We start from the raw sequence: 18757 nt of genomic DNA on the forward strand, positions 1-18757 counted from the left end.
TTAAGAGTGCACGGGTTGTAAAATATCCATTTTTGGATCAGCCCTGGATGCGGAGAAAAGTCCACAAAAATACAGGCCCAGTGGTCCATCTCTACACGCTCCATGGTCACGCCTCAAGAGGCAACCTTCTCTTGAAATTTCTGTCTCTTTTGCTTCTCATTTCTTTCTATTCTTCTTTTTTATTTTTTTTAATATTTTCACTTTCTTTATTATTATTGTTTTTGTTCTTTTTTTTACTTTGTTTATCTAAGAGCTGAATCCTGTGTGATTTTTTTAATTTTATTTATTTTAAATAGGTAATAAAATTAAAATAATATAAGATCGCTTTCGAGATAGTTCGGACGTGCAATCTAATTGGATTCTGGGTGCAATTTGTCTGCTGCAGTCATGGTTTTAAATTTCGGTTTCGGTACCGGTTTCGGACCCCACCGAAATCGAAATTGATAAACAATATTGTATTCCATACAAAAGTCAGGCCGAAATTTTGGTAAAATATTTAATTAATTAAAAAACCTGGTTTTTGGGTGAAATTTTGGACAAAAACGAAATTTCGACCGAAAATCCGAAGTTTCAGACGAAATAAAATACCATTTAAGGTATATGTGATTTCGGTGTCGGTCTCGACTGAAATCCAAAATCATTTCGGTCGAAATTTAAAACCATGGTTGCAGTATAAAAAATAACTTCAATAGTTATTCAAAAATAACAAAAAACCCTTGATTTTTAATGAAAGAAACCGGTTTTAGTAGGGAGAAGAATACATAGGAACAGATAGCATCAATGATAAGTCACTCTCAAGTCTCAACAATTCATATTAAAAAATGAATTATTGCCTCTTAGTAGCTGGGGAAATTATATTTCCACCCTCTTTTCTAGTATTTTCACTCCCTTTTGTTTCTCTTTTCTTAAAGTGAATATATTTCTTTTCTTTTCTTTTTCTTTTCTTTTTCTTTTTTTTTTCTTTTTTTTGGAGAAAAGATAAATGCTGGGAAAGAGGGTGGAAATACCATTTCTATTAACACTTATCAGAAATGACATTGGAGGTTTCTGAATACACTCTTCAACGGTACGCATGGTATTAAAAATAGCCACGTCGAGGCCTCTTTAGAGCCACATGTTGGAGCATTTGGCTGACTGCAAATATAATCTCCTCTTATAAATTTCAACTATTTTTTCCTAGGCACTACAAATAAAAGGAAGGGACTCATATCCGCCCTACCTCATTTTTATAATTGCACTACTTTGTTTCATCTAGGTCATCAAAGATAGTGCTGTGACCAAATAGTTTTATTCTTAAATTTATACAATTGATGATTTAAAAGTAGAGATTTTTTGTGTGAAGATTTCTTTTTCTTTTTTTGGTTTTTTTAAATGATATTTGAAATTAGCCACTATCTAAGCTAAACATTAAAAACACAATTTAGCCTTAATCAACCCGAGAAACTTTCTTATGTAAGGGCGGTTTGTGTACTCGGATTTTAGAATCTTGGATTTCCTCAAAATCCTGGATGAGAGATGAGGGAAGAAGGGCCGGGTTTGTTAATCTTGGTATTCCCACAAAAACTTGACTCGACCCGGGAGAAATATCAGGTAGGGTAGGGTTCTTGAAAACCCACGCCGTCCGGCCTGAGTTGCAACCCTACTATCAAAGAACTAATAAGAAAAAAGTGTAAAATAACGTGAGTAGCAGTATGTAAATATGTTGATATTGGAAGACAAATCAATGTTAGTGAGTCTCTAACAGCCCTTCATATTATGCCACGTATGTAACATCGTATTAACAATTACCTTTTCATGACAATCATATCTTTTCTTTTTTAATAAAATCCCAAATAACAAATGTACCGCTCCTTTAGTAGCATACGAGTATGCCCGATTGGAACAATCCTACAACAAAACACGTCGTTTTCCATACTGTTTGAAAGGAAATGATATATTAGCTCCTTTTTCCTTCCCTGGGCCACACCATGTAGTGTAAAAAAGAGTAGTAATATATGCACTAGAAGGGGTAGCACAAGGAAGAAAAGGGGGCGAATGTCACTTCCCTGTTTGAAATATTATGAATAGTGATAGGGTATGAAAAGTAACCCCCAATCAGCTGTCGACACGTGGCCAGGTGATGGCCCACTATCAAGCTGATACCTGCCCTAGGAGTAAAGAGGTAATCTAATGAGAAGAGATGGGGTTTGGCCCACTAGCAAGCTGACACGGGTATGTTTATATGAGTTGGTATATATAGACACCATATAGACACCCTAAAGTTAAGCATGTGCCATCCATTTGGTAGTTTGTCCTTTACGTAAAACAAGTACAAAGAAATCAAAAGTAAGTGGGGCAGGGAAGTCTATCTCTAACATGTAGGCCATGTTTGGCCACCATGAAAAATTATTCCATGGAATATTCATGGGCCCAACTGTGTGAGAGGGCTCAGAAGAAGAGTGAGTGCATTGATCGGGTAGAGTAGATATAGTGCATTGATTAAGGAGCTTTTCATGGTCCCCTCTCCCCACCCTCTCAAGTCTCTCTGTCTGTCTCTCAGTCTCTGTCTCTCTCAGAACTGGCACCACAAAGATTTCATGGAATATATTTAGGGTAAATTACTGTTACGTGCTGTAGTGTTGAAAAAATGACTAGAAAGTGTTAGTTGTTTCAAAAACCCTTATAAATGTTATATTTAAAGAAAAGAGGAACTCAAGGACGAAAATGCCCCTCTAGTACCTTCAAGCTTTAGCCTTTCAATTTTACGTTTTACCTTTACCTTTTACTATAGCAAACGAGAAAGAGGGTTTTCCAACGTTTTCTTCTCTTCTCTGGCGAGACTTCTCCTCTCCGGCGAAATCTTCTCCCGTAAAAGCTCTCTCTCTCTCTCTCTCTCTCTCTCTCTCTCTCTCTCTCTCTCTCTCTCTTTCCCTCATTGTTACTTTTTTAAAGGAAGTGGTGTAAATTTATTTTATGAACACCTAGGGTTGCTTTCTTCTATGCCTCTTCCTCCTCCAATCTTCCATTAAAGTTGGGGTTTCCTTCTTGCTGTTGAAAACGGTTTGGACCTCTCTCTCCCTCATTCTCCAAACCAAAATAGGTAATCAAAGCCAAAAGAGTGTAATCGAAGTGAAAAAAATAATGGTTGAAGCCAAAAATAGTTACTCGAAGCCAAAAACAGGGTAATTGAAGCGAAAAATGACTACCCGAAGTAAAAAATAAGTTGCTTGAAGCCAAAAATTAGCTTCCGACTACTTTTTATTTTCGCTTCAAGTTATTATTATTGGCTTCGACTAATATATTTTTTTTTGGCTTCAAGTCAGTTTTTTTTGGGCTTCGACTAGCTTTTTTGGCTTCAAGTAAAAAATTTTTTTGCTTCGAGTGACTTTTTTTTTTTTTTGGCTTCGACTATCTTTTTTTTTTTTTTTTTGGCTTCAATAAGATTTTTTTGGCTTCAAGTAAATTATTTTTAGCTTCGAGTAACTTTTGTTGGCTTCGTAAATTTTTTTTTGGCTTCAAGTAAATATTGTTTTTGTCTTCGAGTAACTTTTTTTAGGGAGTCAATTTTTTTTGCTTAGACTAGCTTTTTTGGCTTCAAGAAAATTTCGTTTTTGGCTTCAAGTCAGCTTTTTTAGCTTCAAGTAAATTTTTGTTTAAATTCGACTAGCATTTTTTGGCTTCGACTATCATTTTTGGCTTCGAATAGTATTTTTTTTTGCTTCAAATAACTTACATTTTGCTTCGACTAACTTGTTTTGCCTTTGAATACAAATTTTCGCTTCTACTATTTTTTTTTGGCTCCAACCAACTTGTTTTGCATTTTTTCCCTACATTTCTCTATGGATTTTTGATCAATTGGTTGTGGGTTAGGATTTATCTTAATTATGATTTTGAGGTTTTCATGGCCGAATTTTGTGGGTTTGGTGTTTATGTTGAAGCATTTTTTTTTTAGGGTTTTGGGTGTTAATTTGGGGTTGCTTCATTTTCTTGTTTTTCAATGTTTGGTGTCTTACAGAACATATGCTGGGCCGATTTACTAAATAAATCCACTTATTTTTCATCCTCAACTTCGTTCTCCTTGCCCAAATAGATGGAATTAGAAGAGAAACAAGAACCACCACCATCACATTCTGACACCTCAGTATAAATTGCACTCTCCCCCTCTTCATTTTGATCAATTCCCATGTTTGGCTTTTGGGTTTTATGTTAATGCCAATTCTGTTTGCAGGGTTTGAATTTGGGGCTTTGGGACTAAGGTTCGTTTACTTTCAAAATTTACTATATGTGTGCTATCTTTTTATATTTTTTTCCGTATGTGTTTCTCCTAGCTTCTGACTAATTATAATTATGTTTTTGTTTTAAAAGGAAAAGCAGACCTTACCTTAAAGATGTCTACCGGTCGATCAAGAACCAAGAGAGAATGATAATAGTTGGAATTGGTTTTTAACACACTTTCGTCGCAGTATCATGTCATCAGAAGATAAAGTTATTACAGTTTACTCCGTTCGACAAAAGGGGTTGATAAAAGCAGTACCTACGGTGCTACCGAACTCATATCATCGCTTCTGCATGCATCATCTCAGCGCTAACTTTTACGTCAAATTTAAGGATGACATGCTTTATGCGTATTTCTGGGCTGCTGCAATGGCGTTGCATGAGAGCTATTTTAGAGATAAAATGAACAAAATTAAAGCAAGGAATGAACGTGCACACAAATATATAATTGAACATTGGCCAAAGGAACATTGGGCAAGTTGTTATTTCGAGGGTAGTAGGTATGATGTGTTGACACTATGAGGCACTGTGGCTGCAAGAAGTGCGCTGGCTAGGCCCATCAATTGCCATAAACATATGCTATTTTTTTGTTTTAAATGTTTATGTAAAACCTCTTAAGTTTTTCTGTGTAGCTTTTGCTCCAGACTTTACCATTGAAGAGAGTAGTTGATAATGTATAAGTAGTTGTTTGCTGCCTTATTTAATGAATTCCAAATTGCATTTGCAAAAGAAAATTTTTGGTGTTTTTTGTTTGAAATGCACAAAATTGAACACATCGGCCTTCTTCCTTCTCAAATATTTCTCAAAAAGGGTTTCGAGATCTCTTGACGCAAAAATAAGTACTCGAAACAAAATTAGGGTATTCGAAGCCAAAAAAATACTTGGTCGAAGCCAAAAATTGCCTGGTCGAAGCCAAAAATGTGTTTCCAGTAACATTTGCAGATTTGTTTTTCGCTTCGACTAAATTTTTAATGCTTCGAATAACTGTTTTTATCCTTCTCGACGCAAAAAAGGTACTCGAAGCGAAATAAGGTTATTCGAAGCCAAAAAATACTTGGTCGAAGCAAAAAATGTGTTTCCTACATTCGCTGTTGTATTTTTCGCTTAGACTAAATTTTTTAGGCTTCAAATAACTGTTTGTTCTCCTTCTCAACGCAAAAACAAGTACTCGAAGCGAAAAAAGGTTATTCGAAGCCAAAAACTACTTAGTCAAAGCCAGAAATTGCTTGGTCGAAGCCAAAAATGTGTTTCCAGTTACATTCGCCGTTTTGTTTTTTGCTTCGACAAATTTTTTTAGGCTTTGAATAACTATTTTTTTGCTTCGACTAACAGGTTTTTGGCTGTTACTAAAACTTTTGAATTCCAGTAACATTCAGAACTTTTTTTTTTGCTTCGACCAAGTAATTTTTAGCTTCAACAAATGTTTTTTTGGCTTCGACTACCACATGATTGGCTTCAACTAAGTTTTTTTGGCTTTGACTATGACGTCTTGGCTTCCACTAAATTTTTAAATTCCAGTAACATTTGGAACTCTTTTTGCCTTCGGTCAAGTAGACCTCATTCAAATATCAGACGGTGGTAAACATCAACTACCTTGGACCGACCACTCTTGCAATCGAAACAGGGTGGTTCTATAAATTCTAGCATAAGGATTTTGTCCTCTCTGAAAATAACTAATCATTTGATGTCCATTGGATAGCACAAAAATGATAAACATATGACTTTGCCATAGCATCTCTTTTAGACCCAAGTTGCATCCCTACGGTCTCAGGACAAATGAGCATCTGCTGCCGGAGAAATGAAGATGTTTCGCCGGAGAAGAAGGCTTCTTTCGCCGGAAAATGAGGTCGTTTCACACAAAATACGTCGGAGTAAGACATAGAAAGGAAAGAGTGTAAAATCAGAAGTAAAACCAAGAAGAGAAAGATTAAAGTAAGTTGAGGAGTAAAATCGCCGGAATTTCTGTCTCCTTTGCTTCTCATTTCTTTCTATTCTTCTTTTTTATTTTTTTTAATATTTTCACTTTCTTTATTATTATTGTTTTTGTTCTTTTTTTACTTTGTTTATCTAAGAGCTGAATGCTGTGTGATTTTTTTAATTTTATTTATTTTAAACAGGTAATAAAATTAAAATAATATAAGATCGCTTTCGAGATAGTTCAGACGTGCAATCTAATTGGATTCTGGGTGCAATTTGTCTGCTGCAGTCATGGTTTTAAATTTCGGTTTCGGTACCGGTTTCGGACCCCACCGAAATCGAAATTGATAAACAATATTGTATTCCATACAAAAGTCAGGCCGAAATTTCGGAAAAATATTTAATTAATTAAAAAACCTGGTTTTTGGGTGAAATTTTGGACAAAAACGAAATTTCGACCAAAAATCCGAAGTTTCGGACGAAATAAAATACCATTTAAGGTATATGTGATTTCTGTGTCGGTCTCGACTGAAATCCAAAATCATTTCGGTCGAAATTTAAAGCCATGGTTGCAGTATAAAAAATAACTTCAATAGTTATTCAAAAATAACAAAAAACCCTTGATTTTTAATGAAAGAAACCGGTTTTAGTAGGGAGAAGAATACATAGGAACAGATAGCATCAATGATAAGTCACTCTCAAGTCTCAACAATTCATATTAAAAAATGAATTATTGCCTCTTAGTAGCTGGGGAAATTATATTTCCACCCTCTTTTCTAGTATTTTCACTCCCTTTAGTTTCTCTTTTCTTAAAGTGAATATATTTCTTTTCTTTTCTTTTTCTTTTTTTTTCTTTTTTTTGGAGAAAAGATAAATGCTGGAAAAGAGGGTGGAAATACCATTTCTATTAACACTTATCAGAAATGACATTGGAGGTTTCTGAATACACTCTTCAACGGTACGCACGGTATTAAAAATAGCCACGTCGAGGCCTCTTTAGAGCCACATGTTGGAGCATTTGGCTGACTGCAAATATAATTTCCTCTTATAAATTTCAACTATTTTTTCCTAGCCACTACATCCAAATCTCCACGTTGGACTACAAATAAAAGGAAGGGACTCATATCCGCCCTACCGCATTTTTATAATCGCACTACTCTGTTTCATCTAGGTCATCAAAGATAGTGCTGTGACCAAATAGTTTTATTCTTAAATTTATACAATTGATGACTTAAAAGTAGAGATTTTTTGTGTGAAGATTTCTTTTTTTTTTTTTTTTTCAATGATATTTGAAATTAGCCACTGTCTAAGCTAAACATTAAAAACACAATTTAGCCTTAATCAACCCGAGAAACTATCTTATTTAAGGGCCGTTTGTGTACTCGGATTTTAGAATCTTGGATTTCCTCAAAATCCTGGATGAGAGATGAGGGAAGAAGGGCCGGGTTTGTTAATCTTGGTATTCCCACAAAAACTTGACTCGACCCGGGAGAAATATCAGGTAGGGTAGGGTTCTTGAAAACCCACGCCGTCCGGCCTGAGTTGCAACCCTACTATCAAAGAACTAATAAGAAAAAAGTGTAAAATAAGGTGAGTAGTAGTATGTAAATATGTTGATATAGGAAGACAAATCAGTGTTAGGGAGTCTCTAACAGCCCTTCATATTATGCCACGTATGTAACATCGTATTAACAATTGCCTTTTCATGACAATCATATCTTTTCTTTTTTAATAAAATCCCAGACAACCAATGTACCGCTCCTTCAGTAGCATACTAGTATGCCCGATTGGAACAATCCTATAACAAAACCGTCGTTTTCCATACTGTTTGAAAGGAAATGATATATTAGCTCCTTTTTCCTTCCCTGGGCCACACCATGTAGTCTAAAAAAGAGTAGTAATATATGCACTAGAAGGGGTAGCACAGGGAAGTAAAAGGGGCGAATGTCACTTCCCTATTTGAAATATTATGAATAGTGATGGGGTAGGAAAAGTAACCCCCAATCAGTTGTCGACACGTGGCCCAGGTGATGGCCCACTATCAAGCTGATACCTGCCCTAGGGGTAAAGAGGTAATCTAATGAGAAGAGATGGGGTTTGGCACACTAGCAAGTTGACACCTGTCCCGGGGGCACGTTACCGGGGCACGTTACCTAATACCCAAGGCCCTCACTATAAATAGCCTTCACAAATACCAAAGAAGGGACCGAATCCCAAAGAGTTATTTTACCCAGCTTTTGGTTTCATCTTTCTGTGCCCATTACTGACTTGAGTGTCGAAGGGCCCATCCGGAGCTACGACTCCGGATTGGTTTTCTGACCTTTTGCTCCCTTCTGCAGGGCCCAGCTCTCTGACTAGTTTGGACATTTCAGACCTGCTAGATCAGCTCCTTTGTCACTGCCTCATCTGTTACCAATTTTGGGCATAACAGATAGTCATTGTATAGTTCCTCTTATATATATGAGCTGGATGCTCCTACGCTTCCTTGCATATAAATGACCAACTTCACGTCCAAAATAGCCACACTGCTGGGTTCAAAATGCCTACATTTATGGTGTCACTATCAATTTCTTACCTATGTATGTTTATATGAGTTGGTAGATATAGACACCCTAAAGTTAAGCATGTGCCATCCATTGGGTAGTTTGTCCTTTACGTAAAACAAGTACAAAGAGATCAAAAGTAAGTGGGGCAGGGAAGTCTATCTCTAACATGTAGGCCATGTTTGGCCACCATGAAAAATTATTGCATGGAATATTCATGGGCCCAACTGTGTGAGAGGGCTCAGAAGAAGAGTGAGCGCATTGATCGCGTAGAGTAGATATAGTGCATTGATTAAGGAGCTTTTCATTGTCCCCTCTCCCCACGCTCTCAAGTCTCTCTGTCTCTCTCAGAACTGGCACCACAAAGATTTCATGGAATATATTTTGGGTAAATTACTGTTACGTGCTGTAGTGTTGAAAAAATGACCAAAAAGTGTTGGTTGTTTCAAAAACCCTTATAAATGTTATATTTAAAGAAAAGAGGAACTCAAGGACGAAAATGCCCCTCTAGTACCTTCAAGACCTCTCTCTCCCTCATTCTCCAAACCAAAATAGTTAATCAAAGTCAAAAGAGTGTAATCGAAGAGAAAAAAATAATGGTTGAAGCCAAAAATAGTTACTCGAAGCCAAAAACAGGGTAATTGAAGAGAAAAAGGACTACTCGAAGTAAAAAATAAGTTGCCGGAGGCCAAAAATTAGCTTCAGACTACTTTTTATTTTCTCTTCGAGTTATTATTATTGGCTTCGACTCAGTTTTTTTTGGGCTTCGACTAGCTTTTTTGGCTTCAAGTAAAAAAAATTTTGCTTCGAGTAACTCTTTTTTTTTTGGCTTCGAGTAACTTTTTTTTGCTTCAATTAGATTTTTTTGGCTTCAAGTAAATTATTATTAGCTTCGAGTAACTTTTGTTGGCTTCGAGTAAATTTTTTTTTGGCTTCAAGTAAATATTGTTTTTGTCTTCGAGTAACTTTTTTTAGGGAGTCAATTTTTTTTGCTTAGACTAGCTTTTTTGGCTTCAAGAAAATTTTGTTTTTGGTTCGAGTCAACTTTTTTAGCTTCAAGTAAATTTTTGTTTAAATTCAACTAGCATTTTTTGGCTTCGACTATCATTTTTGGCTTCGAGTAGCATTTTTTTTTGCTTCAAATAACTTACATTTTGCTTCGACTAACTTGTTTTGCCTTTGAATACAAATTTTCGCTTCTACTATTTTTTTTTGGCTCCGAGTAACTTGTTTTGCATTTTTTCCCTACATTTCTCTATGGATTTTTGATCAATTGGTTGTGGGTTAGGGTTTATCTTAATTATGATTTTGAGGTTTTCATGGCCGAATTTTGTGGGTTTGGTGTTTATGTTGAAGCATTTTTTTTTAGGGTTTTGGGTGTTAATTTGGGGTTGTTTCATTTTCTTGTTGTTCAATGTTTGGTGTCTTACAGAACATATGCTGGGCCGATTTACTAAATAAATTCACTTATTTTTCATCCTCAACTTCATTCTCCTTGCCCAAATAGATGGAATTAGAAGAGAAACAAGAACCACCACCATCACATACTGACACCTCAGTATAAATTGCACTCTCCCCCTCTTCATTTTGATCAATTCCCATGTTTGGCTTTTGGGTTTTATGTTAATGCCAATTCTGTTTGCAGGGTTTGAATTTGGGGCTTTGGGACTAAGGTTCGTTTACTTTCAAGATTTACTATATGTGTGCTATCTTTTTATATTTTTTTTCATATGTGTTTCTCCTAGCTTCTGACTAATTATAATTATGTTTTTGTTTTAAAAGGAAAAGCAGACCTTACCTTAAAGATGTCTACCGGTCGATCAAGAACCAAGAGAGAATGATGATAGTTGGAATTGGTTTTTAACACACTTTCGTCGCAGTATCATGTCATCAGAAGATAAAGTTATTACGGTTTACTCCGTTCGACAAAAGGGGTTGATAAAAGCAGTACCTACGGTGCTACCGAACTCATATCATCGCTTCTGCATGCATCATCTCAGCGCTAACTTTTACGTCAAATTTAAGGATGACATGCTTTATGCGTATTTCTAGGCTGCTGCAAAGGCGTTGCGTGAGAGCTATTTTAGAGATAAAATGAACAAAATTAAAGCAAGGAATGAACGTGCACACAAATATATAATTGAACATTGGCCAAAGGAACATTGGGCAAGTTGCTATTTCCAGGGTAGTAGGTATGATGTGTTGACACTATGAGGCACTGTGGCTGCAAGAAGTGCGCTGGCTAGGCTCATCAATTGCCATAAACATATGCCATTTTTTTGTTTTAAATGTTTATGTAAAACCTCTTAAGTTTTTCTGTGTAGCTTTTGCTCCAGACTTTACCATTGAAGAGAGTAGTTGATAATGTATAAGCAGTTGTTTGCTGCCTTATTTAATGGCTTCCAAATTGCATTTGCAAAAGAAAATTTTTGGTGTTTTTTGCTTGAAATGCACAAAATTGGACCCATCGGCCTTCTTCCTTCTCAAATATTTCTCAAAAAGGGTTTCGAGATCTCTTCCTTCTTGACGCAAAAATAAGTACTCGAAACAAAATTAGGTTATTCGAAGCCAAAAAAATACTTGGTCGAAGCCAAAAATTGCTTGGTCGAAGCCAAAAATGTGTTTCCAGTAACATTTGCAGTTGTGTTTTTCGCTTCGACTAAATTTTTAATGCTTCGAATAACTGTTTTTATCCTTCTCGACGCAAAAAAGGTACTCGAAGCGAAATAAGGTTATTAGAAGCCAAAAAATACTTGGTCGAAGCCAAAAATGTGTTTCCTACATTCGATGTTGTATTTTTCACTTAGACTAAATTTTTAGGCTTCAAATAACTGTTTGTTCTCCTTCTCGACGCAAAAACAAGTACTCGAAGCGAAAAAAGGTTATTCGAAGCCAAAAACTACTTGGTCAAAGCCAGAAATTGCTTGGTCGAAGCCAAAAATGTGTTTCCAGTTACATTCGCTGTTTTGTTTTTCGCTTCGACAATTTTTTTTTAGGCTTCGAATAACTATTTTTTTGCTTCAACTAACAGGTTTTTGGCTGTTACTAAAACTTTTGAATTCCAGTAACATTCAGAACTTTTTTTTTTGCTTCGACCAAGTAATTTTTAGCTTCGACAAATGTTTTTTTGGCTTCGACTACCACATGATTGGCTTCAACTAAGTTTTTTTGGCTTTGACTATGACGTCTTGGCTTCCACTAAATTTTTTAATTCCAGTAACATTCGGAACTCTTTTTCCCTTCGATCAAGTAGACCTCATTCAAATATCAGACGGTGGTAAACATCAACTACCTTGGACCGACCACTCTTGCAATCGAAACAGGGTGGTTCTATAAATTCTAGCATAAGGATTTTGTCCTCTCTGAAAATAACTAATCATTTGATGTCCATTGGATAGCACAAAAATGATAAACATATGACTTTGCCATAGCATCTCTTTTAGACCCAAGTTGCATCCCTTTACCGTCTCAGGACAAATGAGCATCTGCTGCCAGAGAAATGAAGATGTTTCGCCGGAGAAGAAGGCTTCTATCGCCGGAAAATGAGGTCGTTTCACACAAAATGCGTCGGAGTAAGACCTAGAAAGGAAAGAGTGTAAAACCTAGAAGTAAAACCAAGAAGAGAAAGATTAAAGTAAGTTGAGGGGTATTTTCATCCTAAAAAATTCTTCTTTTAATAAAATAGCATTTTGTAGAGTTTTTTCAAAAGGCAACATTTTCTCGTCATTTTTTCAAATTTGCAGCATGTAACAATAATTTACCCATATATTTTTCACGGTGGCCAAGCATGGCCATAGTCTTTTTAAGTGGTGAAAATATTGAGAAGGGAGATGGAGATATGCATATCATTATCATTATAAACTGAACTAATGCAAAATAATAATAAATAAAAATACCAACTCTGCCACTTTACTGGACTTCTGCAGGATGAAAAATGTGACCCTTTTTTTTTTCTACCTATTCAAAGACAAAAGCCCAATATTTTATAATGAAAAGCCAGTACTCTTCAAAATATCCACGTAGCTATCAACAGTAACTATAATTCAGCTTTGGATAGGAATGCAATCTATGTTACCAGTCATGTCATTAAGAAGGAAAGTCACATACCTCTGAGTTGTTAAGAAAATATATCACCATATACATTCAATGCCGATCGATCTCATTTAAGTTTATCTTCTAAAGTTTTCAATGGTTCAGTCTGACAAAAATATGTTACACCATTAATATTTCCACCACCTTTTCTTTGTCTTAATCCTAAAACTCTAAAAGTGACTGAATTTCCACCCTTTTTGGTTTATGCTACTAGTCAAAGCCCAACAACAGCGTATTTTGGAGGACTCTGATGATTCTTCTGAGTAACGTGGATTAATCTGCACCGTCTGTTGTGGAAGATGAGGTGGATCTTGTGGTTGGCCATGGAACTCACGTGTATGTAATGGGTACAGTAAATGAGAGACAGGGACTGACAAATGCTGATCTTGAAGCTTAAAAATGGAATGGAAAACAAGTCACCCTCCTCTCCTACTCTTAAAAACAATCGTTTCACCAGAAACAAACAATCCCAAAACGAGAAAAAGTAAAAAGAATCACTCATTAAATTAAGACTTTTTCTTACTTATCTTTAAAAAATCACTCTTTAAATTAAGACCTCTCTCTCTCTCTCTCTCTCTCACACACACACACACACACACACACACACACACACAAAAACAACCATTGCACCAAAACAAACAGGCCCAAACAGAAAAAGTAAAAAAAAACACTCATGAAATTAAGACCTTTTTCCTACTTCACTTTTCTCAGATTCTCTCTCCCTCAAAAACAACCATTGCACCAAAAGAAACAAGCCCAAACAGAAAAAGACAAAAAAAAAAAAAAAAAACACATGAAATTATGACCTTTTTTTAACTTTACTTTTTTCTCATATTATTTATCCAAACTATCTCTATCTCACCTAGTTAAATTAAGACTCTTTTTTTTTTCTTACTTCACCTTTTTCTCATATTATTATCCAAACTCTCTCTATCTCCTCATCAAATTAAGACCTTTTTCTTAGTTCTCTTTTTCTAAGATTATTATCCAAACTCTCTCTCTCTCTCTCTCTGCAGTTCATCTGCAACCTGCAAAGGTGTGTGCTGCTCACTTTCATGAAGTTCAACTGATTTTATTGCCTTTCAGTTTTGCTTTCTGTTTTTTGAAGTGTTTTCTGTGCTCCTTGTTTTCTGGGTATGTGGAGTTCAGCTTCATGGAATGAATTGTAATTGGAAAATTTCCATTTGGGTATTGAGTTTTTAGAATATCTTAAGTGTCTTCTTTGTTTTGGCTTTGGAAAATTTTCATATGGGTATTGAGTTCTTAGAATATCTGAAGTGTCTTCTTTGTTTTTGCTTAATCTAAGATGATGTAGCTTTTGTTTTTCCAGAGTGGCTAGAGTGGGGTGACTCTTCTGCTTAAGTTGCAGAGTTTATAGGAAGGAGGAAGAAATTTGTGTCAAATAAGCAATGCCGGTTCCTCTTGCGCCATATCCAACGCCTCCAACTCCGTTTACACCGCCTAATGGTTGATTCCATGCAAATTCTATTTATCTTGAATTTGATTTGAATTTCTTTGTATTTTATTGAATTTATAATCTATCCATTTCTAGTACCATTTATGTCACCAAATGGTTGGTCTGTTTGGGTCTGCAAGTATTTATTTTGAAACTGACATGAGTTGGTTATATTTTGTCTGATTTTGGAATATATCTGTCACTTTTAGCTCAATATATAAAACTTCGTAATCAATTTTTTTGCTTGAAAAAGAAATACAACCGGAAGTATTTATTCATTTTGAATGTAACTGTGGGATTATGAATCCTCCATCGAAAATATCTCTGGTTTCGGTACTAAAAATAGGTACTGTCCTGGGATTTAGATATCTGGTTCTGCTGTTGTTTGTTTTATGGGTGTCTTTCTATTGAAGAGATTTGGATTTCTAGGAGAGAATTGAGGGTTAATTTGATATAACGCTCTGTTCTCGAATGCTGAAACTGCAAGATTTCATAAACTATAAAGTGGGTGTCATATTTAATTGGGTATAGCTCAGTTACAGAATTCTGGAACTGCAAGAGTTCAGAAATCAGGAAATTGTGTATAGCTCAGTTGAATGCTTGTAGTAAGTTTTCTAGGCCTAATTCTGGAAGCCCAAAAATCCATTTCTTATGGCGAGGACGATCCTTCAAACTTTTGCTTCTGTATCCAAAAATGTGTACTTGATGTATAATGATGCAATTGATTTCTGCTACTATTTTTCGTTGTTCTCACATCGTTAGTGCTTTTTTAGTTGCACACAGTCTGTTTATACTTTGGAGAAGTGGTCATGGAGATATTAAGATTGACCGAATTTGAGCAAAATCTGCTTGCTCTCAGGTGTTCAGAGCCAACTTGTTTGTTCTGGCTGTCGAAACCTCCTCCTTTATCCACTCGGAGCGACATCTGTATGTTGTGTTGTTTGCAATGCAGTGACACCTGTACCACCTCCTGGTATGTATTATTTTTTCTGTACTATTTTCATCTATCACAATTCACATGTTTTTCTTTGGATATTGAACCAATTGAAACTCACTCAGTTGCTTGTAATTATAGTTCAGTTTTCATGATACTGGCTATCAAGAAAGTTGAGCAAAAATGTCACTCTGCTTCGATCACTATTAGCATTCTTTCTTCCATATCACTCTGATTATAGACTTTGATTGAGGTGATTAGCAAGGTGTGACCACCTAAAAGTAGGTTATAGTTGGATGATTGCTTCTTGTATGAAGTTTGGAGGGGTCATTAACAAGTTCTAAATGACATGAGGCTTTCATTCAGAAGGTCAAACATATATAGCTTCTAATATGTCCCCTCAAGGGTACTTTAGAGTTATTTAAGAAAGGAGATCAATATTTAAGAGTTATTTTTATTAGGCTATATGTATTGGAAACCAGGTAATTTTGAGGAATTTAATCTCATTTCCCGCAATGAGTGCCAATAAAGAAGAAAAATAACTCAGAAAAGTACCTTTGCTTCATTAGTCTAAGATGACTTGTAGTATATTACATTGGAGCACATAATTTATAAAATTGTCATCTAGGCAGATAAAGATGATAGAAATTCCACTGACCATATATAAGAATCAATGAAAACTGAGAATATTGACATAATATCTTTGTGAGAGAAAACAACAGTTAACATCCCATTCGGAATAGAGCATAGACAGATGGATGTGGGTTTGCATATGAGACAGATCACAAAATGGATGGGTTTGAGGACCCGCTTTCTTTTATCTTTTTACTTCATCAAACATAAACCTAAATTGGCAACACATTTATGTTTTTCTTGTTCTAAACTGTTTTGAATTTGGAACAGGGACAGAGATGGCTCAGTTGGTTTGTCGAGGCTGCCACACTCTTTTGATGTACATTCGTGGAGCAACAAGTGTACAATGTTCTTGCTGTCACACAATAAACCTCGCTTTGGAAGGTGAGTTTAATTATGAAGGAACATATGATCTTGCAAGGGGTAGCAATTTACTTATCATGAAAAGATAACATGTAGGTGGTCCATGCACAACTTATTCTAGTGATGAGCTATGGTATACTTAAAAGTACGGAGAACTAGGAAAATGTAAAGTACTACCAACACAAATGAAGGGTGCTATTTTATCTTATTTGAACTTAGTTTGTAAGACAATATAGCAGTTTCATTTGGAAAATGTTTGAAATATTGACTCGTGGACTAGACGAATAACATATGATAACGAAAAATTATCTCCATCTCAAAATGATGGAATAGCATGTCCCATCCCAAAAAAAAAAACACTGTCAATGTTTACATAGTTTATGCTTGCACTTTTAATTCTTTGAACTTTGGAAAATGTTGTTCATCAGATATGTAATGTCAGTCTCTTTCAATAGCTAGTGAACTTCCTATAGGAATGCAAATGGGGCCTTCATTACTCAAGGATGAACTAGTTTAGGGAACTTGAAAATTTGAATTTTCTTTTGTGTGAGTTTTTATTTTTTTGTAACCGTCTTCCTATCAGCGTAAGGGATTGTTTTTTTTTTTTTTGGCAACCAATAAACTACATTTTTTGTTACAGCAAATCAGGTAGCACATGTGAACTGTGGAAACTGCCAAATGCTGCTGATGTACCAATACGGAGCGCGATCTGTTAAATGCGCAGTCTGCAATTTTGTGACATCAGTTGGGGTCAGTATTCATGTAATTGAAATGTTTGTGACTTATTCCTGTAGGGTTAATTTCATGTGCATGCATAATTCACCTAATTATGAAAATTGAATTTGATCATAGTACATGAGCATGGTTTTGATTCTCATTAAGTGAATTGATTCAAAATTTTAGAAATGTAAATGACTTCTGACCTATGGGTCAGCCTTAAAACATGTTAAACTGAAAACTACCATGCAATACCCGACTATAGCTTTGTAAGTTTCAGGCTTTCTTTGCGTACCATTTCTATGTCAGATCCTCCAAACCAACAGAATATACTATAGATGTCCTTGCGGTCTATATCTTTTTACGATTATAAATAAAACACAAGGCACCCATAAATACCTAAGTTCTCAAATTTATTTGTAGATGACATAAGTAACAACTCCCCCATTTATGCATGTTATAAGATCTTGGAAGACATGTCATTAACTTTCACTGGATGCACCTCCTTTCTTGCATGTAAAGCACATTATTGTCATTCAACCATGCATGGTTTTAAATTTCGGACTGAAAGTCAACACCGAAACCGAAATCACCAATGCCCAAAATGGTATCGGATTTCGGCCGAAATTTTGTTTTCTTAATATTTCATCCAAAATTTCGAGAAATTCAACCCAAAAATCTCAAAAGTTTCACTATATAGCATTTTCCCTGAAATTTCAGAAATTAAATTAAATAAAATGTATTTTTTAATGGTGTACCCCATTTCGCCCGAAATTTTCAGTTTCGGCGAGGGCCGAAACGCATTCCGAGACCGAAATTTAAAACCATGTATTCAACACCCAATGGGAAAATACGTTGCTTTGACAAAAAATATGTGACTACTTTTTGGCTACTTGCCCAAAATAGGCATTCCCCTATTACATAAACCTATCAGTTCATGTAACCAATTTTGATTACTTATTGAGAGCCATGGATCATGCATCTAATAGGCAATCCAAAGTGCATGGTCATAAGAACCTTGCATTTCATCAGTACAAAATTTAAATACTAACCGGAAAAGTTACTTTGTTGCCAAAAAGTGATTGGGTTTACAAATTCCATCCTAATTTCTTACTAGAAGAGAATTATTTAACATGAGGTTCCAACTTCTGTTGAATATAATCATTCCTGTTATGTGTTTATTTTATAAAATTCAGTATGTACTGTATTGTAAAAATTTAATCAATGTCTAGTTGGTCGATGTTGATTGTCCCAAGCCCCTGAAATTTTGCAATTTCAGATTTTTGATCTGACCTTCATGATTTAAATAATGATAAAATCAGATTTGTAACTTGGTTCGTTCATAGAAAAATCTAATCAATTACTGCATATCTCAATACTACTCTACTATTTTTTTGGATTTTGTTTTAATTGTGTTACTACTGGACCACACAGGCTTCCCCCAGCACTGAGCAGAAGTTCAATAATTGAAAATCCAGAAATTGCAGAGTCAGTAAATTCAGATTCCTAAAGCTTGCTCTTTCATTTTTTGCCTAAAGTAATAATGTCCATCAGCAGATGAATAAAGAAGTTTTGGCAGGTTCAATGAGTGAGGATCATTTCATTGAAGACATGTTATGAGTGCAGTTAGAAAATTAGGATTTGGAAAATTTTCTTTCATTGTCTCTCCAAGTATGCAGAACAAAGTTTCTATCTAATAGTAAGCCATGTGAAAGGAAATTTGTATGAGCCTGTCAGTGGCATGATCTACAATGTGTTTTTATTTCCTTATGTTATTTATTCCTAAATTTTGTAACAAATCGAATATTAATCTGCTAAACGTTGTGAATATTTGTTTTTTCAAAGCAT

General features: G+C 35.3%; 1 protein-coding gene and 1 long non-coding RNA gene across 2 annotated transcripts; both read left to right on the top strand.

Moving 5' to 3' along the window:
* Positions 1-2888: 2888 nt before the first annotated feature.
* LOC143883475 (uncharacterized) lies at positions 2889-4944 on the top strand. Its single transcript, XR_013252392.1, has 3 exons — positions 2889-3039; positions 4208-4235; positions 4345-4944. It is a non-coding gene; the product is annotated as an uncharacterized LOC143883475 (long non-coding RNA).
* An 8740-nt stretch (positions 4945-13684) lies between these two features.
* On the top strand, positions 13685-18753 carry LOC143884946 (protein LSD1-like). The gene is made up of 6 exons (XM_077388826.1): positions 13685-13842; positions 14137-14273; positions 15122-15235; positions 16100-16213; positions 16833-16942; positions 18344-18753. The coding sequence occupies exons 2-6, from the start codon at positions 14216-14218 to the stop codon at positions 18377-18379; spliced, it is 432 nt and encodes a 143-aa protein (XP_077244941.1). The 5' UTR covers positions 13685-13842; positions 14137-14215; the 3' UTR covers positions 18380-18753.
* The last annotated feature ends 4 nt before the right edge of the window (positions 18754-18757 follow it).

The sequence above is a fragment of the Tasmannia lanceolata genome, unplaced genomic scaffold, assembly GCF_043159265.1.
Source record: "Tasmannia lanceolata isolate RefF3 unplaced genomic scaffold, GAP_Taslan_0.1 ptg000008l, whole genome shotgun sequence".
Taxonomy (NCBI): Eukaryota; Viridiplantae; Streptophyta; class Magnoliopsida; order Canellales; family Winteraceae; genus Tasmannia; species Tasmannia lanceolata.

Excerpts from the sequence above, each read along its gene's own strand:
- LOC143884946 (XM_077388826.1), top strand. The coding sequence starts at position 14,216 with ATGCCGGTTCCTCTTGCGCCATATCCAACGCCTCCAACTCCGTTTACA. Across the intron at positions 14,274-15,121 it reads TCCGTTTACACCGCCTAATG|GTGTTCAGAGCCAACTTGTT; the intron begins GTTGATTCCATG and ends GCTTGCTCTCAG. Across the intron at positions 16,214-16,832 it reads AATAAACCTCGCTTTGGAAG|CAAATCAGGTAGCACATGTG; the intron begins GTGAGTTTAATT and ends TTTTTGTTACAG.